The sequence below is a fragment of the Channa argus genome, chromosome 22 (assembly GCF_033026475.1).
Source record: "Channa argus isolate prfri chromosome 22, Channa argus male v1.0, whole genome shotgun sequence".
NCBI lineage: Eukaryota > Metazoa > Chordata > Actinopteri > Anabantiformes > Channidae > Channa > Channa argus.
Window position 1 is genome coordinate 5,465,267 of NC_090218.1, and position 21,465 is coordinate 5,486,731.

General features: G+C 40.7%; 4 protein-coding genes across 8 annotated transcripts in view; 2 read left to right on the plus strand and 2 right to left on the minus strand.

Annotated features, from left to right (window-relative positions):
• Nucleotides 1-190: 190 nt before the first annotated feature.
• alg5 (ALG5 dolichyl-phosphate beta-glucosyltransferase) lies at nucleotides 191-5,775 on the plus strand. Its single transcript, XM_067492214.1, has 10 exons — nucleotides 191-525; nucleotides 1,133-1,301; nucleotides 1,680-1,726; nucleotides 1,921-1,989; nucleotides 2,130-2,222; nucleotides 2,310-2,423; nucleotides 2,530-2,589; nucleotides 2,673-2,824; nucleotides 3,381-3,466; nucleotides 4,317-5,775. The coding sequence occupies exons 1-10, from the start codon at nucleotides 463-465 to the stop codon at nucleotides 4,430-4,432; spliced, it is 969 nt and encodes a 322-aa protein (XP_067348315.1). The 5' UTR covers nucleotides 191-462; the 3' UTR covers nucleotides 4,433-5,775.
• A 2,312-nt stretch (nucleotides 5,776-8,087) lies between these two features.
• smad9 (SMAD family member 9) lies at nucleotides 8,088-14,684 on the plus strand. 2 transcript variants are annotated; one of them, XM_067492211.1, is made up of 8 exons: nucleotides 8,088-8,313; nucleotides 9,925-10,485; nucleotides 11,244-11,459; nucleotides 11,665-11,919; nucleotides 12,081-12,191; nucleotides 12,410-12,631; nucleotides 13,603-13,859; nucleotides 14,127-14,684. In XM_067492211.1, the coding sequence occupies exons 2-8, from the start codon at nucleotides 10,290-10,292 to the stop codon at nucleotides 14,268-14,270; spliced, it is 1,401 nt and encodes a 466-aa protein (XP_067348312.1). In that variant the 5' UTR covers nucleotides 8,088-8,313; nucleotides 9,925-10,289; the 3' UTR covers nucleotides 14,271-14,684. The 2 variants fall into 2 exon arrangements, with proteins under 2 accessions (XP_067348312.1, XP_067348313.1); XM_067492212.1 differs by lacking the exon at nucleotides 8,088-8,313 and adding an exon at nucleotides 8,527-8,956.
• Nucleotides 14,685-14,948: 264 nt separating this feature from the next.
• Nucleotides 14,949-17,687, minus strand: rfxap (regulatory factor X-associated protein). Its single transcript, XM_067492218.1, has 3 exons — nucleotides 17,001-17,687; nucleotides 16,308-16,418; nucleotides 14,949-15,670 (listed from the first exon to the last, which is right to left on the minus strand). Exons 1-3 carry the CDS (start codon nucleotides 17,424-17,426, stop codon nucleotides 15,566-15,568), a joined length of 642 nt encoding a protein of 213 aa, XP_067348319.1. The 5' UTR covers nucleotides 17,427-17,687; the 3' UTR covers nucleotides 14,949-15,565.
• Nucleotides 17,688-19,004: 1,317 nt separating this feature from the next.
• Nucleotides 19,005-21,465, minus strand: part of dclk1a (doublecortin-like kinase 1a) — a 44,797-nt gene continuing 42,336 nt past the window's right edge. For all 4 annotated transcript variants that reach the window (XM_067492204.1, XM_067492203.1, XM_067492202.1 and 1 more), the window contains one exon: nucleotides 19,005-21,360. In XM_067492204.1, coding sequence (XP_067348305.1) covers nucleotides 21,303-21,360 — 58 coding nt within the window. In that variant the 3' untranslated portion in view covers nucleotides 19,005-21,302. The remainder of the gene's footprint in view (nucleotides 21,361-21,465) is intronic.

Here is a 21,465-nt window from a genome sequence, read left to right on the forward strand (position 1 = left end):
CCGAATTACAAATATAAATACATAGAAAAAAATCATATTCATATTCTTCATTATTTGGAAAATTCCAATTCAAAAACAAAAACAAACAAACAAAAACCGCAGCGTCCTTGCTATTGTTCACACCCCTGACCACCAGGTGTCAGTGTCCGTCTTGCTGCTCGTAGTTCTCTTGCCTCAAACTGATGATGTGTCGAGAAAAACGTGATTCTTCCGCGTCTGTGTTGTGTGCAGTTGTGATTGGAAGTTGAGCTCATTGAACTGCATGCAGAGTAATGGGAATACAAGGGCTCGTAGTTAGAACGTCCAGCTATTACACAGTCGTCTAAACCTGTTATCGCCTGTATGTCCTGCGAAGTCACGACAGCACCTGCAAGACGCGAAGCAAAGCGAGGGGAAGGGAAGCTAGCTGTGTAGCGAGGCTCGTTGGCGGTCTGTGTGCGGCCGCAGGCTCACTTATGGAAAATGGATTTCCTCTGTGTAATAGTTCAGGCCTTAGTCGCACTGGCCGTTTTGGCTTTGGTTGTGGTAAGTAATTATAACCGTTATTATTGAGTCAGCGTTGTGTTTGGTAGAACTGTAATTTTAGTGTGGCGCAAAAGTAGTCCGATTCCCGGTGTTTGCGATCACAGACTGACAGGTTCAGAGAAAGTTTCGTCTCCGTGTAGCCTACTTTTTCCATGTTTAAAAAAAAAGAGTAGTATATTATACACTAGCTCCTTATTTATCTTGTGACTCGGTTCCTCTGCTTAAGTTTATGCCGGGGCAGTTTACAGTACCACTAAGCACATAATGCCCAGGAAGTCGCTCCAAAACAGCAGCAAGAGTAGCTGGCAATAATTTGCCTTCTCGTTTCTCCAGAGTCCGCAAAACTTTACTCTATAATCCAAAGTGACAAACAAACAAATTGATTTAAACTTATGACATAAATGCAACATTAACGGCATGTAACAGAAAGAAGGTGTGAGGCCTTACGTTTAAAGCATGACAACGATGAAAAACATCCTGATCAACCTCAAAACATGACTCCTGCCAAAGACTTCAGATGGACTTGTTGCAGGAATTGTATAAAAGGTGCTTGTTCTTTGCTAAGAATTTAATTACCTTACTGCAACTGCAAATTACTTCTGTTCAGGTGCTCGTATTAGCACATGTTACTGCTGGGATGGTGAACGTGACACGGCATGAAAATGAGAAATACTTCCTCACTGCCACGGGAGAGAAGGAGCTCTTTCCCAGCCTGCATGATCCCCACTCCAGGGAGATGTCTGTGGTGATCCCGGCCTACAATGAAGAACTCCGAAGTAAGTGTGATCACGGTACAACTAAATTCCTATGAGAAATATTATGCCAATGCTTTATGCAGTGACATTAGATAGGTAGATAAATAGAAAAATACTTTATTCATCCCAACTGGAAACTTACAAATTCCAGCATATCCACAACTTAAGGCAAAAAAAGCAATGGATTAAAAACGTAAGGTATACTTACAACTTAAGTACATTTAAGCACCTGTGCAATTGGAGTATATAGAGCATTAGCTGTTAAAAACCAATTAGCAACTGGCTTTCCTCAAATACAGATTTGTTGTTGAAAGATGAAGACCGTCAGCTGGTTGGTTGTTCACTGTGCACCTGCAGGAAGTTTGGTGCTAATATGTGTGTTTCTGTGGGTCATTACAGTGCCTGTGATGTTGGATGAAGCTTTGCAGTACTTGGAAAACAGACAGGTAAGTGCTTAGCCTCATATGGACACTGTTAGCTTAAATTAAAACAGATCTGTTTTAATTTTTCATCCTTTGAAAATCAAAAAGAAACAGCACTCTTAGAGCTGAATGAGTTATTCTCAAAGATGCCAGTAGGTGGTAGCATTAGACTTTAAAAGTTTCCTTGTGAAGCCTAAATTTGTATTTCCTTCTTGCAGAAACAAAACCCATCTTTTACCTATGAAGTCATTGTTGTTAACGATGGCAGCAAAGACAAAACCACAGAGGTAATCATTTTAAACTTTTTTTGGAATATGTTACCAGGGATTTTATTATTGCACAGCTTACTTTTGCCCAGCTAAACATTTCAAAGTGATAGCAGTAATTCTATGCCTTGTGAGTAAACACTATTGTGATGTTCTGCCAGGTTGGTTTGAGGTACACAAGAAAGTATGGTGCAGATAAAGTCCGTGTCCTGACGTTGGTGAAGAACAGGGGCAAAGGCGGAGCTGTGCGGATGGTGAGGCTGTCAAACTAACATTTAGCTGAATGGTGCTCAGAAGCCGTAGTGAGGAGTTTAATTGTCACAAATTTTGCTCACTTAAAGGGAACTCTGAGCTCCAGAGGGAAAGTCATTCTGATGGCAGATGCTGATGGAGCCACAAAGTTTTCTGACATTGAGAAAGTGGAGGCTGGACTGAATGAGCTCAACCCAAAACCGGTATGGTGGCGTTTAGTCTCTTACTTTTCTTTCTCATATACACATATTGAAAGAAAAAGGTAAGTACGGGGCCTTTCTAAAAGAAATTCTTTCTCTGTACATTTAGGGAAACCTGGCCATTTCATGTGGTTCCAGAGCTCACCTTGAGGAAGAGTCTGTAGCCCAGGTAATTGTTCTTCTGTTTAAAGAACAAAGCATTGTAGGCTATGTTGATCTAACAATTGAATAATTGTTGTGTCTCTGCCACAGCGATCTGTGTTTCGTACGTTCCTCATGTATGGCTTCCACTTTCTGGTGTGGTTCTTTTGTGTGAGAGGGATCAGGGACACTCAGTGCGGCTTCAAGCTTTTCACACGTGAGGCTGCACTTAAGACCTTCTCTTCTCTGCATGTAGAGCGATGGTAAGAACTCAATCATGATGTTGTGGTGATGGCAGTTTGTCCTGCAATACATGGTTGCTACCAAGAAGAAAAAAACATATTCCTCAAGTTCTTGTTTTTACCATAGGTATCCTTTCCACTTTACAAGATATTTTTCGTAATATACCCACCTTTTTTTTGTATCAAAGTCCATTGTCCGAGAAACCTTTCTCATTATTTCAAAAAAGCAATGTGTATCATTGAAACAAACTTTTCTCATTATGACATAATGAACCTGAAGCTCCCATAAGCTGTTAAAAGAAGAAAAGCTCCACCGTTGCCTGAACAGACACTGCAGCCTACAAACATATCTCTGATAAACATGCCGAACTAGACACGGAGCAGGGAGCTTTATGTGATAAATGGGAGTTATTTTCATTTAGTGACTGATAGCTAGTCAAATGCTCTCTATATTCCAGCAGATGGTAAATGCAAATATAGTGATAACACAGAGTTGCATAAACAAAACAAAAAATAACAATGTAGTAATGCATGAATTTTACTGCAACTTGTAAACCTCTGTGCGCTTGTTTCACAGGGCCTTTGATGTGGAGCTCCTGTATATTGCCCAGTGTTTTAAAATCCCCATAGCAGAGGTGGCAGTCAACTGGACTGAAATAGAAGGTGGGTTTTCCATGGAATGTGTGAACATGTCTCCTCTCACTGTGCCACCTGTGTGTCATTTTTCAAATATCTCTGCTGTGTGTTTGCAAGTCTGTGATTGGTGGATTCTACGGTTGTGTGAACACTTGTGCAACCCCTTATGTTGAAATGGAAAAATTGAAAAACATGTTTTCTTTCTATAATAAATTCAAATTGAGCTAGTACAAATGTTCTTCTGTCATTGGAAATAACTAAAATGCTCAGAGTGCATAAAAAGAAAGTTATAGTCAAATATAAATTATATCAGTTAAAAGTTTTCATCCCTCTTGATAAACAGTGTAAGAAATTATTTTTTTTTATACATAAAATCAGGTTTCTTTCTGAAAAAAGACTTAAGGACTTTAGGGAAAGTAGTACCAAATGTGAAGACCATAATCCAAACATGGAAGAAAAGTGGACATGCTAATTTTTTTCCAAAAAGTAGAGGCCTGAGGAAAAAAATAAAATAAATAACAGAGGAGCTAGGAAACTTCCTTTAGAGTTTTCCAGAGCATTTTTATTTGTACTGGCTTTTGACAGGAAATAATTAATGTTTTACTGTCATTTTAAAGTTAAGAGATATGTGTTGCACTCAGCTGTTTATATATATCTATTTATTCCTTATTTAATATTTTGTTAAGGATTGCATATTGGTGGTGGTTATATTTTATTGTCACTTTTTGTTCCATGCTTTTGTTTTTGACTCTGGCAAATGCATTGGTTTACTGGTTCACAGCTCCACTTGACTTTTTTTCTGGCTTTGGCAAATTGTAATGAGCATGATATAAGGCCATCGTTTGAGAATTAAGCACCTGTGTCTTTGCTCTGCCAGGATCCAAGCTGGTTCCATTTTGGAGCTGGCTGCAGATGGGGAGAGACGTGGTTTTTATCCGCTTGCGCTACATCACCGGAGCCTGGAAACTGCAGTCAACAAATAAGACTGAGTAGCCAATCAGATAAGCCCTGGTACCATAGAGACAGCCTATGATAGGACCATCAAACCTTTGGATAAGGTGGGATTAAAAACTGTGCATCATTTGCCATAATCAACAGCAATCAACAAACTACATCACATCCTTCTCCCTTCCTTAAGTCACTGGATGTGAAGTAATGACACAGTTCTGAGTTTCTTATGGTCCTGCCTTTATTTTTCTTTGTTTTTTTTTTTTTTTAAATCTGTTAATGGCTTGTGATGGCCACTGTTTTGGGCACATTTCTGTGGGCACAGCTTACAGAATGGTTGTATGACTGATCCGTGCACTAAGTTACATGTTTATTTTGTGGGCAATGAGCCGAGAGCAACACGTGTGGGGAAATGTATGGGATCTTACAATCTTACAATCTTTGTACCCAGATGTGACAGGTAGACTGCGTATATTATGAGATTTGACAAAAGAGAGGTGCTTGAATGAGTCAAACTAAAATAAAAACAAGTTAATGAAGTTAATTATGATTTGATTATCATTGTTAAACAAACCAATGAGGAGCAACACATCAATTAGTCAGTATATAGAACAACAATGTAAGTGATTTTTATGTAAAGATGAAAAATGATAAATCCAGTTGGTTGGATGTTAATATTTGTGGTTTTTGGAGTCTTGGTCTGATTATGTGATATTGATGCCTAGAGCTCAGGGATATGTTAATAGGCAATGGCCAATGACTAAATGTGATAATCATAATCATTAGTTGCCATCCTACTACTAAAAGTCCAAACAAACTGCACCAACGTGGCTTTTCTGTGACTTTGTAAAAAGTCTGTTTGAGAACAGTAGCAACATCATAATATAGTTTTCGCTCCTGACTGAAGAAAAAGCCTGTAAAGCTCTTTACTGAAGACCTTCAGTTTCCACCGGGGCATCAGAGGGCAGAACAACTCTCCTATAGATTATGACTTGCAGTGTGTATTCGTTTGTAAAAATCATGATGTAACTTTTTTTTTTTTTACACTGTGGGTAACATTTTCATAACCTTTGAAACTTTAGTAAGTTTTTTCCCTTGCCTTCTATCAGTCCGCTTCCTGTTTCTTTATGTAGTCTTTGTTAAAGTGTTTGGTATCTCACTGGAAAATTTGACAGATGCATTATCTTAACACACAGGGCTTCACAATGTGATAATGCATTACTGCTTTCATCACTGGTTCACAGAGGGACAGACAGCTGAGAGTACGGTCAGAAAAATATATGTAAAGTTTTATAGAGATCTGAAGGATTTTACTGCACTTAATGTTTTGGTGTAAAAATAGATTCAACAGAGATTAAGTTAGCTGGAATCAGCTGTATGAATTTTTATATCATGAGTCTTGAGTTTTCCTTGGTATGACAGAGAGTGGGGAAACCCGGGATCACAGTATCACCAAAGTCATCCCTTTGTCTTTCTTCTAAAACTCATGTGGACATCTTCTTGGAAAGTGCCCAGCAAGCGATTTTGTGGTCTGAGTAAATTAAGTTCTTCATAGTGGTGTTTTCTTATGCAAGCCTGAGGTCTACAGTTCGTGCTGATGCGGATGTCTCTGGGGCCTCCCGGAGCCCCGGGGAGCACATATCCTGTTTGTACCCTTCTTGTCTGGTCGCTGGGTAAAGACGGGCTGGGTACAGAGGCGATGACTCATAATCCGCCTGCACATTTCTATTTTCCTGCCCCCCCTAAAAAAGTAATGAATTAAATATTAATGAGGAATATTTAATACGCTGATCTGGGTCTGATTTCACTGCGGGAAATTTACTTCATTCAACTTCCATGTGATGCCAAAATATCCTCTATATATTTAGTGCAGGTGAGGTGTATCATAAGCTGTTTTCATATTATATGTATTGCTAATAAGAGAGAAAAATCCTTTTTTTTTTTTTTTTTAGCTTTAAAAGTTTTTCCTTGAGACCTGCTTGCGTCCAGTCGGACCAGACTGTGGTTATCGGACTTTATTGCAACGACCATGGGGACACAGACCGGCAGCTGATTCTGTTTGTGGATTTTGATGATCCACCTGGTGGTCGGAAAAAAAAATCATAAGGTCTTAGACCGGATCCCCAGAGTGGTTTCACTTTGTGCTGGAGTATTGTTACGTTCCGCGGCAGTTGCTGTAAACTGTGAAAATGTCAAACTTGTAGACTCAGTGTCGCCAGCCGGGCTTGCGTCATTAACTGGACCAGTCACGGCACTCCCAATAAAGGATTGTATCCATCCGCAATGGGAAAGACCTCTGCATGGCTCCAAACAATAGATAATGAAGCCAGTTTGATTCCTACGAGACAAAGAGAGAGCGAGAGAAAAAACACAAGTCATGATTCCACAGCATCTGGAGGAAGACGGCGGATAGTTCCTCCTTTCACATTTTTAAGCGACAGGTGCATGTTATTGTGCGTGTGCGCGCATGACCGTGAAATGATAATAACCCATAAAATATAGGCACTCATACAGTTATTGATAGCAATCAGTAGAGGTTCCAGCACAGTAAGGGAGACTGTGAAAACCTCCTGTGAAGCCAACTACCTGATTAAACTGCTGCATGTCACGTCCATTATCATCCCCCAACTTATTCACTATAAATAGGTTATTAGACCCAAATAAGCCAACAAATAAACACACACTAATTAATGAAGAAAGTGTGGGAGAAAAGGCAACAATCTTACCAAAGAACTCACACTAACATTTAACTTGGTAAAAGATACAGGTGTAACAGACGATGAGAGCATTTTATGCTGGGGACGTTAGAATAGTGCGGACAACGAGAACAGGTGGGTTTGCTTTTCTGTCGGGCCTCAGCTAAGACTGTCTGAATGCTCAGGTGACGCGCACGCGTGCGCACGTGCTGCTGCTGTTTCTGCTACGAGGCCTGAATCTGAAATCCTGAGAAACTTCCGGGGGGGGGGGAGGCGGAGGGATCTTGTATGCAGGCGCTGCGGTTCCAGCCAGGCTGACGCCGCCGAGGCTGTGTGGCGCTCGACTGGGGCTGCTGAGGCTGAAGGAGTGGAGGCTCCGGGCTCCTCAAACCTGCGTCAACCGCAACCGCAGAAGAACAGGGTAATACCGGAAGACGACTGCACTTTCACAATAAACGCGGATATTCAATCATTAGTAGTTGTGCCTGCGAAAGTCGATATAGTGATTGATTAATGTAAAAATAAGTGTTCATAAATGTACATCTTAATTTGATCAATTGTTTACATAAGTAAGATACAAAGTTTTACAGTGGCCAGTTGTTTCCTTTTTAAAATAGGCTGATATTTGTAAATTATAATATTGCGCATAGTTATTGTTCATGGTTAAAGAACTATTTTTACAAGTAAAATATTTCATAATTAGGATATATGAAAAAAATATACATGTGTAATAATTACATCTTTTTAAATGACAATACTTTCCTACAAAACTTATTTCTCAAAACGGGATGCATCACCATAAAGTTAAAAAATATAATGTTTTAATTATGTATAGATAGATAGACCATCTCAATCTATTACGGTACAGTCTAAAGGCAGTGTAGTCTCATGTTAGATTTGCAACTGAAACAGCTTTCCCTGGTAGGTTTGCAATCAAATTATTAGTTTTTGTATTTATTCCAATAAATGAGCGTATCTTCTGCAGACTCTTTGCAATACTTTGGCCCGCCTGCGAGCGTGCTTTTACTTTGAAATGTGTAACTGGTTGGAGTTGTTACTGAGGCAAACTTGACCGTTCAACCTCAGCACATCAACCCACAAAGTCCACACACAGACACGCACGCGCGCATACACACAGACACACCTTTGCTGCCTCAGTGCGGTGGCCTGACCCACAGACAGGAGAGTGTCCACACGCGCAACGCTGTCTGCGGCGCGCCTACAACAGAGGTGAGAAACGCATTTTGTTTATTTCACACACACATTCAGTTGTTTTCTATCTATCATATTGTCGTTCTGAGTTTACACAACGTTTTATATTTACATTATTATAAATATCACTTGGACAACTTTTGGGGGGTTAAATAGTCTGATTACGTTATCATCATATATGACCTGTCTGTGCTTACCATGCTCCTATAGCAATACATGAGTTACTATGTGAGCACCAGGAATAGCTGCCTTTGACCCCCCACATGTGCTTTTTGATTACCCGAAGTTCAGTCCTTAGTGACATGTTGTCAAACTATGACAAGAATGATTTTGGATGCCAAGCCAAACATATTGTCAGGTTACGATATCTGCCGGATATTTTGCGACGGTAAAGTGACTCGTCGCCGTAGTAGTAGTAGTAAAAGGAAGCTGGTGTGTTTACTTTTTTGGGAAGGGGCATCCTGGTGATAAAGCATTAGGTAATTAGCCTATCTGAGCCTGCAGACTAGGCGACGCCAGGCTCCATAAGCAGCGGCGGCGGGCTGCTGCCGCATTGAGCCTTGTGCGCCTCTGCTGTCATTGTAAACCCCAGCTGTCTGTTTGTCTGCGCGACAACCAGTGCTGGCGACACGTCTTTCAACAAGCATGGGGCATAATGCAGGTATGCTGTTTCACATTACTTACCCGATCACCTAGTTTCTTTTCTTTTTTTTTTTTTTTTTTGAGATCCATCTTTTTGAAAAGCCACAGAGTCCTAGACTTGAGATGAAACTCTATTTTGTGGCCACGATGAGAGGATGGGATGTCCGGGAGAAAAGGCGGAGGTTTAAAGAGCTTCCAGTTCACCTGTGTAAACTCTTTGTTTGTCAAGATGCGCGGCAACAAACAGACGCGCGCAAAGTTCAGAAACCGTAATCAGCATGCTGGGTTTCACACCTATTTACTGTGTTATTATCTGAGAGAAGTTAGTTTTCAGTAACATGGTGCGGCTGGACCAGAAATACCTATGTGATTACGAAACCCGCTACCTAAATATAACGCGAGTACTTGCATCGTTTCAATAGTTTTAAAAAGGACAGAAAGAGACAAACACTGGGAGAGATCTCGCTCTGTCTGTCCGTCTCCCGCCCTCTCTCCCCCTCCTGTCCTGTGATGTGTTCTGGCCAGACAGTATGGCTCCTGGGCGTCGGTGGCATGATCATAGAAACAGAGGCCAATAAGGACATTCCTCATTGTTGGTGAATCTAGAAATAAGCTTGGCCATCTTGCCCTGCACTTTCTGAAACAGTTTGGGTACACGTTTCATTTTTCTCCGCAGAGAACAATAATCTTGCTGTTCAGCATGGTGTCTGTAACCTTGGCCTGCTGATACACCCGGCTTTATCGTGGAAATTCATCCTCTAATGCTCTGATCATTAAATATGAGCAGATTGTGTTTATATGCTGCTCAGTATTTGATTTCACTTTGTCTGTTTTCAGACCCGCATGTCGCCATAGTGACTCTGGTTTAATTGCCATACAATTAAATTCCAAAGTGTATTTTCTTCCTAACCCCTGAACTCTTTCTCCAGCTGTTCATCATTTTCGGCCAAATTAGCAGTTAATACTATGTCTCACTTCTCTTGCTAGATGATTTAAACTTGACCTGGATTGCTGGCTGTGTGTGGAACAACCTTTCCTGCAAGAGTCTTTGAATCCAGAGCTGCCAGATCCCTTCTGTGCCAACCCAGAGGGGATTGAGTGTTTGTGCTGTACTGGCGGGAGTCCAACTCCTCCACCGGCACTGCTCGGAAGTAAAAGAGGAATACAAAAAAAAAAAATACCCAGCCTATGTTTACACAGGCTCATCACGCTACCTCTTTTATCCTCGCATCTCTGTTTCTTCTCTGCCCTGGCTACTCATTATTTGCCTCCTCGCTCCTGCCCTCCAGGGAACTTTTATCCCTTTAACAGCACCCGTCAGCTCAACTTGTCCCCCATTTATTCATCTCATAATGAACTCCTCTACCTCCATTACATCCCTATTCTCCTTCACCAGCCCAGCAGTGAAGCGCCTGCTTGGCTGGAAACAAGGGGATGAGGAGGAGAAGTGGGCGGAAAAGGCTGTGGACTCCCTAGTGAAGAAACTGAAGAAGAAGAAAGGGGCAATGGAGGAGCTTGAGAGGGCGCTCAGCTGCCCCGGGCAGCCCAGTGAGTACCACTGTGTCCAACATGCAGTAATACTTGAGTTTGGTAGTTTTCAGTCTAGAAGTTGGGATACACCCAGGAGGTCACAAAAAAAAAAAAGATGAGGACTTTTTTCTGACCTCCGCGTTTGTTTTGTTGCCTGTGAATCACTGAATGCTTTCTCACTAGGCTTCTCATATTAAAATTAAACTACATTTTAGATTTTATAAAGTGGAGGTCACACAAAGCAAGACTAAAACATACCTTTTCCAGTGTGAAGAAAGTCATTTTTCCCTCAGTAACCTATTGTTTGGACCCCAACTTTCATCAGACTGGTGAAGCCACTTGAATGAGTAATGGAATGTTTCAAACTAACAAGATAAAAGTCCAGTTGCCATGACTCACACTTCCCAGTAATTTCACCTGGATTACGGAGTCTTCACAGACTCACCTGGTGAGACCTACACTGCTTCTCAGTGTTTATTGTAATGTTCCGATTTAACACCATCAGGTAAAGTCAAGACAGATATTTGACATTTAGCTTAACAGATGTGGCAAATTTACTTAATATAAACTGAAAAAGCTTTACTTTACATTCAGCTAATTCTCTCACAGCGTGTAGACTTCTACTTTACGTGTTGGTTTCTGCCTGTTCACCCTGGTCACAAATTAGTCTCATAATTTTGTTAGACCTCAAGCAACCAAAGTTTAAAGATCCACCACATTCTTCCTGTTTTTAGCTGACTGCATTGAGACTAATGCTGTTTCATTTAATGCCTCAGGTAAGTGTGTGACGATCCCTCGGTCGCTGGACGGGAGGTTGCAGGTGTCGCACAGGAAGGGTCTGCCTCATGTCATCTACTGCAGGGTTTGGCGCTGGCCCGACCTGCAGTCCCACCATGAGCTGAAAGCCCTGGAGTGCTGCGAGTTTCCTTTTGGCTCCAAGCAGAAGGACATCTGTGTGAATCCCTACCACTACAGACGCGTGGAGACTCCAGGTACACACATTAGCATCTTGTAAATCAGCTTTACGAAACGAGGTAACTGTAATAACAGTAAAGCTTTTACGGGTTCCCAAACAGAGGCAGGATGTACGATAACGTAATTCCCAAGCCCAAAAGATTTGCAGTAATATGATCTTCTATAACCGCATTTGGCTCTTGCTCCCCCCTCGCTACCTTTATCTTTCCTTTCCCCTCTTAGTGCTGCCGCCAGTTCTGGTCCCGCGCCACAGTGAGTTCAACCCTCAGCACAGTTTACTGGCGAAGTTCAGGAACACCTCTCTGCACAACGAGCCTCTTATGCCACAGAACGCCACCTACCCAGACTCCTTCCCTCCACTGCCCTGCTCCTCCTTCTCCTCCTCATCTTCCTCCCTGGCCCAGTCTCCCACCTCACAGAGTTACCCCAACTCCCCCAGCAGCTCTGCAGAGCCTGGCAGTCCATATCATATCACAGGTTAGGAATCAAAACAAGTAAGCTGATACAGGTCAAACTTATTTTAATTTTTACCATGACCTAATGTATGATGTCAGTGTGTTCAACTCCAGTCTCTGAAGAACGTGTATCAACTTCGTTACCCGTTTATCGTCTCATTTTGATATGACACATTTTTTCAGCGGAGACCCCTCCGCCTCCGTACAGCATGATGGAGACGAGCCCTCAAGAGGATGTGAAGCCCAGCAACTCCACAGAAACCACTAAGCTTACATTTTCTGCTCCACACAGAGGTAACACTGCTGCAGTTTAAAAAATAAACAGTCTACGCCATGACATGATAGACATGTGGCTACTGATAGCTATGTTATAATATGTATATAGACATTTGTTCCTTCAATAAATTCATTTAACCACTGGAGGGTAGGTTTTATTAAATGAGCAGGACCAATTTGTGACAGTGAATATGTTGCCCACTTCTGAGTAATCCAGTCTTTGTGTTTTTCCTCAGACCTGCGGCCTGTGTGTTACGAGGAGCCAGAGTACTGGTGTTCTATAGCCTACTACGAGCTTAACAGCCGGGTGGGGGAGACTTTCCACGCATCCTCCCGCAGCGTGTTGGTGGACGGCTTCACAGACCCATCCAACAACAAAAAACGCTTCTGCCTCGGCCTGCTGTCCAACGTCAACCGCAACTCCACCATTGAACACACACGCAGGCACATAGGAAAAGGTAGGGAGAGCACATGCTTTTTGCTGATGTCACATTATATCAACGTTTCAGCTTTTATTTCCAGGAATTTACATCTGGATCTGATGCACAACTTAGAAAATAGCACCTTTTTGTTTGAACCCACCTTTTTATTCATGTGACCAAAAGTATTGGAACAGATAGACCTGAAATAGATTAACCTGAATAAGACTTTCCTGCATCAAGCCTGTGAACCATTGCTATCATCAAACTTTTCCGTTCTTCTTTTGTGATGCTTTTCCAGGCTTTTACTGCAGCCCCTTTTAGTTGTTGTTTGTTTTGGAGGGTTACTTCCATCAGTCTCCTCTCTAGCAGGTCAAATGTATGCTCAACAGGGCTTAGGTCTGGAGTATAAAACCTTCCGCATCTTTCCCCGGATGAACTCCTTTGTTGTGTTGGCAGTGTGTTTTGAGTCATTATCTTGCTGCATGATATAGGATCTTCCAATCAGTTTGGCTGAATCTTTCCTTAAATTGGCAAACAAAATGTTTCTGAAGTCATATTCATCTTTTGACGTCAAACCCAAATGTTTTCAGTCTACAGGAAAAAATAAAGGAATTCGCTTCACGCTTCCAATATTTTTTAGAGGGGAGTGTAAACGCCCACTTTGTATGTATTCCTGTAAGCAATGACATCATTTCAGACTTTACACTCAGCTTGGATCCTTGTGCTGTATCCATCAGGCCAATTATTGTCTCTTTTTTCACATGGTAAACAAATTATTATTATTGAGCTGGTCCCCGAGTCACAGACACAACTCAGACATTCCTTATTTACAAGCATAAATGCCCTTGTGGTTTTGTAAACAGTGGTTTCAGTTTATGTACAGTAAAGTCATTAAATATGTCCATAACTTACTTTACATTTTTTGAGAAAAAGCTCTCGATATGTTTTTATGCAAACAGCTTAGGTTTAATTGACTATCATTTAAAACTATTTGATTTTCTTCTCAGGTTTACACCTATATTATGTTGGGGGTGAGGTGTACGCAGAATGTCTGAGTGACAGCAGTATCTTCGTCCAAAGCCGTAACTGTAATTTCCAGCATGGCTTCCACGCCACCACTGTGTGCAAGATCCCGAGCGGCTGCAGCCTCAAGATCTTTAACAACCAGTTGTTTGCTCAGCTCCTTGCCCAGTCTGTTAACCACGGCTTCGAGGTTGTTTATGAGCTCACCAAGATGTGCACCATCCGCATGAGCTTCGTAAAGGTACGTTTTTTACCTTTGTTACATGATGAGTAGCAAAAAAAATAAATGAATGCAGCAGGTGATCCCCATTCTTTCCACATTTCTACTTGATACCTTGCATGGTTTGATAAGCAGCTGATATCCACTCACTGTAGCATATTTATTTTGATCTTTAAGTGCTGTTGGAACTGTAAAAGATGGGATTACATTTGTCCAGACATTAATTTTAATGGTTAAATTAACTGGCGGCATGCACAGCTGAGATTTATGGTTGTGTCCTTTCCTCAGGGTTGGGGTGCTGAATACCACCGTCAGGATGTGACCAGCACCCCCTGCTGGATTGAAGTACATCTGCATGGGCCACTGCAGTGGCTGGACAAAGTCCTCACACAAATGGGCTCCCCGCATAACCCTATTTCTTCAGTGTCATAGCATGAACACGTACAAACGGTTGTGCATACTTCACACAGGTAGTCATAGATTCTGTATGTTCTCATTTGTCAAGGTTTTCAGTCCTACGATCCCTCTTTTTACTTCTCACTTAAACAAGGTAAATCAGCTAAATGAAACTGAAAGATGTGTTTAACTGAATTTCATTTAGCTGATTTACATTTCATCTAGGTAAATGATCAAGAATTCCCTTATTTCAGTATGATAAAGCATTTATTCTATCTCTGTTTCCATTGGGACATGTTACGTGCACTCCAAGACAAGAAAAATGGGATATTTGTAGGTACTCGTTATAGTGATACGTACTGTATGTCAATGTACTGACTGATGTTTGACTTTGTGTACAGGTTGCGTTTTTCTTTTGTTCCAATAAAGTTTGATTTCTTTAAAAATCTATTTCATTTAGCTGTTCTTCTCATGTTATAAGCATATTGCAACATTAAAGCAGTGAGTTTTTAATCTGTGTTCCCATCAGAATTTTAATCTCATAATCACAACTGGATGTATAGAGTTTAACTTAAAAAGACAGGAGACATGTACAGCACACAGTCTTTTCTCTAACATTTTTAACAGGAAGATAAGATCTAGCATGAGCAATAATTCACCCTCCTCCCATCTGAATGCATCTGTCTTGTTTTTGGAGACAGTTAAAATTGACTGTTTGTGATAAACAAAGAATTATTTATTTATTTAGTCAAAGACCACTCCTGAAAGAACTGCTTGATTTAAAAGAGGCTACAGACATGTATTACACATCTGATTGTCACATCATACAACTTCATTTTCAAGATTCCCAAAAAAAGGGTCATTAAAACAAAACAGAGTTACAGAAAATAAAAACTGGGTGATCAAGCTGTCACAAGAGTATTTCGGGCTGAACTGAGACTTTAACGCCTTCTAAATGGACAATTATAATCCAGTGCCTTCATGATTATTACTACACAAGAACATACAACTTACACAGAGAGGGAATTAACAGTAACTAAAATATAACTTAATAAGTAAATGTAAAAACAAATTTAAAGCTTCATCACATGGTCAGTCTGCCTTCTGTGTGATTCACTTCAGTGCATCTACTGCAATCCACCAGTTTCAACATTCTTTTAAAAAGTCCCTTTATTATCATGTCCTTCTTTCTTCTGCATGGCTCCCTTGGCAGTGGGAATTCATGTTCCTATTCTGTTTTTGACATTTTATATATATAAAAAGTCCCAGTGCTTCTTCATTGCGCTCTCTGTGCTAGAAATACCAGGGTAAAAGACACTGACCGCCTGGCATCAGCAACCCTGGAACTGCTGGTGTGACTGGCTGCGACTCTGCGTGGCCAAGAGCTGCTGCTGTTGCTGCAGGAAGCTGATCACCTCCGGGCTCCTAAGCAGTGACTGAATCAGATACACAAAATATTCAATATTTCTGCAGATCCAACACATTTTGTCTTTATTAACCTTCCATGGAAAGCAAAAGAACATTATAATTAAAACAGTCGGGTGCCCATATCGAAATGGTTATGTACAAAGTTACATTTCAAATTTATCAGGTGTTAACAAAACACTTAATCAGTTTGAGTTAGAAAAATGAATCCTTTTAGTTCTAAATATCCCTTTTTTGTTATTATCCTTTCTCAACTAAAACGAGAGACTGCTGTAGGAGATAAAAAAAACATGCTAAAGTACTAAAAAGAACGTAACTATTTGAAATACTCACACTGCTGAAAACTTATAGCCTGTTAAGTTCACAAAAACATTTTAAACAAAACAGGGGATACAGATGGAACATACAGATTGTGGCATACTAAAGAAAAATAATAATAAAAGAAAAAAATGAGAAGAGAAAAAAAAAAAAGATGCTGATGTTTTTTCTTTTCTGGCACTGGTGGGTTAAACACTCTTTAAATGAAGAGCTCTCTTAATAGTTTGATATATATAATAGTTTGGTACAGCAGCCAACAAAAACTTATTTCCCTTTAAGGGCTCCCATCTGTAGCGACACCACCACACATTCAGTAAAGCTGTGGCTTACCAGTCTCTTTTGGTTGAGAACCTGCTCTATCAGGGAAGGCCTGGCTGGCCGGTCCCCCATGGCACCCAGACGCTGTTTGTTTACAGACACAGGCCGCTCTTCTGAGCTTTCCTAATTGACACACACACACACAAAAAAAAAAGAGACAAAAACAAGCCTTTAGCTTGGCTGGTATTGTTTCTATTGTGGTTTGATAAAATCTGGAAAGCAAAGGCATTTAACCACATGTGCTGCTGAGTTCATGCTTGTTGTGGTAAACTGTAATACAACCTGAGGTTACAATTCTCGTAGTTTTTTCTTCTTTAAAATCAGAAACTGTTTGTTGCAGCACTAGGAATTTGCCTTGGTGACAGGTGCAAACATAGAATCTTGAATATAAAGCTAAAATACAAACATGCAGGACACAACAAAGATGAAATAAGTAAACAATAGGAAAGATAAAATAAAATACAACAGCATTTTTTCAAACTATATACTGCAGAAGTGAGTGTCCAGAGGGCAGTGGTGAGACTTCAAAGTGACAGTGGCTGAAATTATGTAGCAAGACAAATAAAATGTAGATGAGGCACAATAAAACGTTAGATTACTCAAATGAACCACCTTTTGCTCTGATCACAACTTGGCACTCTCTCAACCAGCTTCATGGAGAAGTCATCTGAAATGCTTTCTTGCGTGTTTTAATTTAAGACTTACGTCAAGTTTTCCGCTGGACATGGCCTGATCACTCTTCTTCTTCTTGTACTTGTCCTTGTACATCTTGTTGCGGTGTTTTTTGCACATCCAAGGTTTCCTCTGCTTGGCTACCTGCGTCGTGGTCTCCGTGCATCCCTCGTAGGTGCACTGTTTGGGAGCGTTGTCGCCCTCCGAGGTCTCATCATCGTTGAGCTCCTCCGGGCTGGCGGCGCTGTCTCTGGGGTCCGAGGTGTCCAGAACGTCGCTCTCCTCGTCCGGATCGTCCATGTCGTACGAGGCGTTGTTCTCTGGTTCGTGCGGCGTCGTCACATTTCTACTGTCGACTACTCCACTCCTACTCACGTAGTATCTTTGTCCGTCTTTAGTGAGCAGAAGAGTCGAGTCTTTGTCTTTGTTTGCTGATGCTTTGGCGTCTTCTTCGCTCATGATCGCGGTGTAACGTTACAAGCTAGCTAGCTAGCTAACGTTAGCTTCCATCCATGTGCGGTCAGCCACGCACCTATTCTTTGACATTTCTCCTAGCACGTCCTTGTATTAGTATGCATTGGACTGTTTAGATAGTAAATGTTTCATAAATGCACACAAATTTAAAAAATGAATTGGATTATATCTAGCCAGCTCCCGTCAAATTTCTGTCGCGTTATTGATCGCCCCCATTTCTTCTTCGCTGCTTTGCTGCATGTGTTGTATCGACCCCTACTGGTCAACATACGAAATGCGCGCTCCTTACACAGATATTATAGTATTTAAAAAATACTGCAATACAAGCACCAATCCTGCAGTCATAATTTTACTCAAGTAAAAGTACAGAACCATTATCAGCAAGTTGCCCCACAGGCCTCCAGACCCCTAGTTTACTATATGTCATTTGGATTCCAAAGTTGGATTAATCACACAGAACTTGTCCATCAAAGAACATTTGTAGGCTGGAAATGATAGTTTTCATTATCAATACGGCTGACATTTTCTTTAATAATCAAGTTATTTTTGACTTAAAATGTCAGACAATAGTCAAAAAGATATATCGTTATTCTCTGAAAGCCAAATGCACATATTCACGTGACATGTCTGACCAAAAGTAAAAAAGAGACAGATTATGACTTTATGGTCATAGAAAACTAGGAAGCTGGTTGTGAGCTTTTCTGGAGGTAAAGTACTTCCAAATTGAATGTATTTAGTTAAATAATTAAGTACAGTGTTCAATCTGGCAGACAAATTTATAGATACTGATGAGTGTTAATGAATTCATATAACCTAAATAATCGGCTGTTGTTTATTTGTTATTCTGGCAGTGGTCACAGGGCCAACATGCTCTTTAGACTCTTCACACTAACAGTAAAGATGTCACACCTTCAATACCAGCACTTGTGTAATGTTCCTGCAGGCAAGATAGCTGGCAAAATCATAGGTAAAGCACAGGCAGCTGTGTACACAGAGTGTTTGCTCTGCAACAGACAGAGGATCAGAAGTCAAACATATTTTCATTATCTAATGTTACTGTCAGATGCAATTTCCAGTCTTTTCAAATATTATCTGACCACCTCTGCTCTTGTACATGGAGTTGGGCTGTATCGTGTGCTGCCAATCCTTACTGTGTATCTGATGAGTATCTTTATCCAAATAAATGGTATGTATGATGAGCACCTGTTTTTTCAAGTAGAGATCATATTGGATCCCACATCTTTGATCACCACTGTGGGGGAATAATAACAATACATTAGGTACCCCTCAAGTCAAGTTCCACCCCAGCAGACAGCACTTTATAACAGCATAAAAAGCCTCAGTGTGACTGTGCTTGTGCTTAATAGGCCCCATTTATAAATTCTCTGTACGTAGCAAACTCAGAGACTTAGGGATCTTTGTTAGCCAGTGGCTACAACAGTTATACTGCACATCTGGCTGATTATCCAGTCAAGAGACCTGCAAATCCACCAAATTCTGCGGATCAAAGTTGTTAAAACATAAACACATAAAGCATGAAAGCTTCACAAAATAAACCAATCATTTGTTTTTAAAACATTTTAATTATTACTATTATTATTGATAGACAATTGTTAAACGGATGTACAAGTATTGGTATTGCGACAGATTGTAATACTGTGGTGCAGAGCACTTTGGTAAACCAGATGTGCCCATGTGCTGGACAGCACAACAAATTCATACTGATCTGCGTGATGATGAGGGTAAATACAGAGACAGACAAGTGTGATGACTGCAGGGAGATTATCTGCAAAAAAAGTGGAACCACTCTGCATTCCTCTGTCTTCTCTTCTCTTTTATTTCACATCAGCAATTGAAATGCTTTAACTGGCTGCTTTTGTGAAATGAGTGACATCATTGCCAGTATTTAACAAGAAGATGATGTCTTTCTTTTTTTTCAAAACTTTTCTAGATTTGTCTGTGTGGATTCATCTAAGTGGTACGACGGGTTCAAATGTTATTCTTAAAATGAGTTGTATTGTTTCATTTTGATCTGATGATCTCTAGATATTTTTTTTGTTACACATTTATGACTTATAATGGGTTTTTTTTTACAGTTCTCATATACTTACTACTAGTAAAGAAATATACTGTATTGTGAACTATCAAAATAAATAAAATTATGTTATTTACAGAAACATATAAACAATACTACATCACCAAACTGTTTTTTTTTATAAGAATAGGCTACTGTATGTCTGTCATGCTTTCATCTGAATGAATGAAGCCATGAATGAGGTTGTACAGAGCTGAAATAAAATCTACTCCTTAATTGAAATGTTTTCCAAGAATGCTGCTGGTTCTCTGGCATCCATTCCAAACTTTTCTCAGACCTATTTGAGGTCACCTAAACTGCAGCATGGCCCTGCAATTAGGCAGCCTTTTTAAAAAGTTAAATGTGTTCCATCTAAAACATTTCTCCAAACCCATTCAAGTTGCACATCGGGATTGCAACAAATAAAGGTGCCTTTCTTTACTGCTGGGATATGTGGGTGAAATATGCCTTTAGTGTTGAAAAAAATGTAAACAAAGGCTTCATGAGCATCACAAAATAAGATTAATATTGTATCAATACAGAAATATGAGTGAAAATGTGTGTGCGTTGAGGAAAAGTAGTTAAAAAGTTGCTACACAAGCACCCGAATGCTGCTGAATTTACTGTATCAAGATGTTGTCAGTAAAGCAGTTAACAAAGTTACAAGGAGCAATCAAATGCACCATTGTTGTCTTAATAGCAGTCTGTGTAAAATGTAAACTGTAATACTGCAATCCAACATTACAGGAAGGCAACTCCAGTACTGTGTGGAGCACAGCATTATAGCATCTTTATCCCTTTCAGTGAACACTGCTTTTTAACACATTTTGTAAGAAAAACTCCTTTATCTACAAACATTTCCACTCGTCTCCAGTATTACGCTATTCATCATGTCTACAGGCACCTACTTAAAAGTTTCTACTTCTACACATTTTTCCTTTATCTTCATTTCTCGCAGCTCTTAGGCAAAGTCACCAAAAACCTATTGTTTATGCAAAAAGGAAATGCATATAAAAAGCAGTGAATAAAGAATGGATAAATTAGGTTCAATAAAACATGAACACTGGTCCATATTCTCATATTGCCTTAAAGAGCTGCTCCACCATAAGGAAGTTTGCATGTTGAGCCCGGATCATCACTGAAGGGTAAACGATGAAGTCGCCCTTTGCCGCTCCTTGAGCTCTGTAACATGTGCTCAGATGAGAGAATGCTAAAAATAAACGAACATAAAGTTTTTCACCTCATTCCACACTTTCCCTCCTCATTGTAATCCCTGTTTATTGTCGCCTCTTTGGTCTTTCTCCCAGCCTCTTGTCGATTCACCCTCTCATCGATCTCTCCTCCGGGACTGGCAAGATGGATTCAGGGGAACTAAAAGTACCGTCTGATTTTTCCACAGGTTTCCCCTGTGCACTTGCAGTCTTAGATGAGAGAGTGCAGCAGATCTGATGTCTTCTCTTCCCTCTCCTCCATTTTAATGGAAGAGCTGGCGGAGGATTTTCTCTCCTTGCGCGCCTCAGCCTCCTCATCCTCCCCCTTCTCTCCTCCACCTCCTCTTTAGAAGGGCGAGTTGGGGGAGTAGAGAGTGCTGGCTGAGCTGATGGAGATGTCATCAGTGTTTGATGGGAGGCTGGGATCTGGGGACGGGTCAGGGCAAGTGTCAGGGGTTAGAGAGGGAGGGGCCATGTGCAGGCCAGGGAGGCAACTGGGAGGCTCCGCACGTAGTGTTTTTGTTGTTGATGTTGTTACTGTTGTCACTATTGGAATCATCAGCAAAGGCAGCAGCTTCACATCCGTGTGGCATCTTCATCTGAGAACCTGCCCCTCCTTATCAAGAGGGGTGGCCTGAATGAGAAAGGAACAGGTCAACATTAGACCCTGATGCTGTCATCCAGTGGCTAATCCAGTATGGAGGACCAGGAGATACACATATATTATTGAAAAAAAAAA

Excerpts from the sequence above, each read along its gene's own strand:
- alg5 (XM_067492214.1), top strand. The coding sequence starts at position 463 with ATGGATTTCCTCTGTGTAATAGTTCAGGCCTTAGTCGCACTGGCCGTT. Across the intron at positions 1,727-1,920 it reads AGTACTTGGAAAACAGACAG|AAACAAAACCCATCTTTTAC; the intron begins GTAAGTGCTTAG and ends TCCTTCTTGCAG. Across the intron at positions 2,424-2,529 it reads ATGAGCTCAACCCAAAACCG|GGAAACCTGGCCATTTCATG; the intron begins GTATGGTGGCGT and ends CTGTACATTTAG.
- smad9 (XM_067492211.1), top strand. The coding sequence starts at position 10,290 with ATGAACTCCTCTACCTCCATTACATCCCTATTCTCCTTCACCAGCCCA. Across the intron at positions 11,460-11,664 it reads CAGACGCGTGGAGACTCCAG|TGCTGCCGCCAGTTCTGGTC; the intron begins GTACACACATTA and ends TTCCCCTCTTAG. Across the intron at positions 12,192-12,409 it reads ATTTTCTGCTCCACACAGAG|ACCTGCGGCCTGTGTGTTAC; the intron begins GTAACACTGCTG and ends GTTTTTCCTCAG.
- rfxap (XM_067492218.1), bottom strand. The coding sequence starts at position 17,426 with ATGAGCGAAGAAGACGCCAAAGCATCAGCAAACAAAGACAAAGACTCG. Across the intron at positions 16,419-17,000 it reads TGTCCAGCGGAAAACTTGAC|GAAAGCTCAGAAGAGCGGCC; the intron begins GTAAGTCTTAAA and ends TGTGTCAATTAG. Across the intron at positions 15,671-16,307 it reads TTCTCAACCAAAAGAGACTG|TCACTGCTTAGGAGCCCGGA; the intron begins GTAAGCCACAGC and ends TATCTGATTCAG.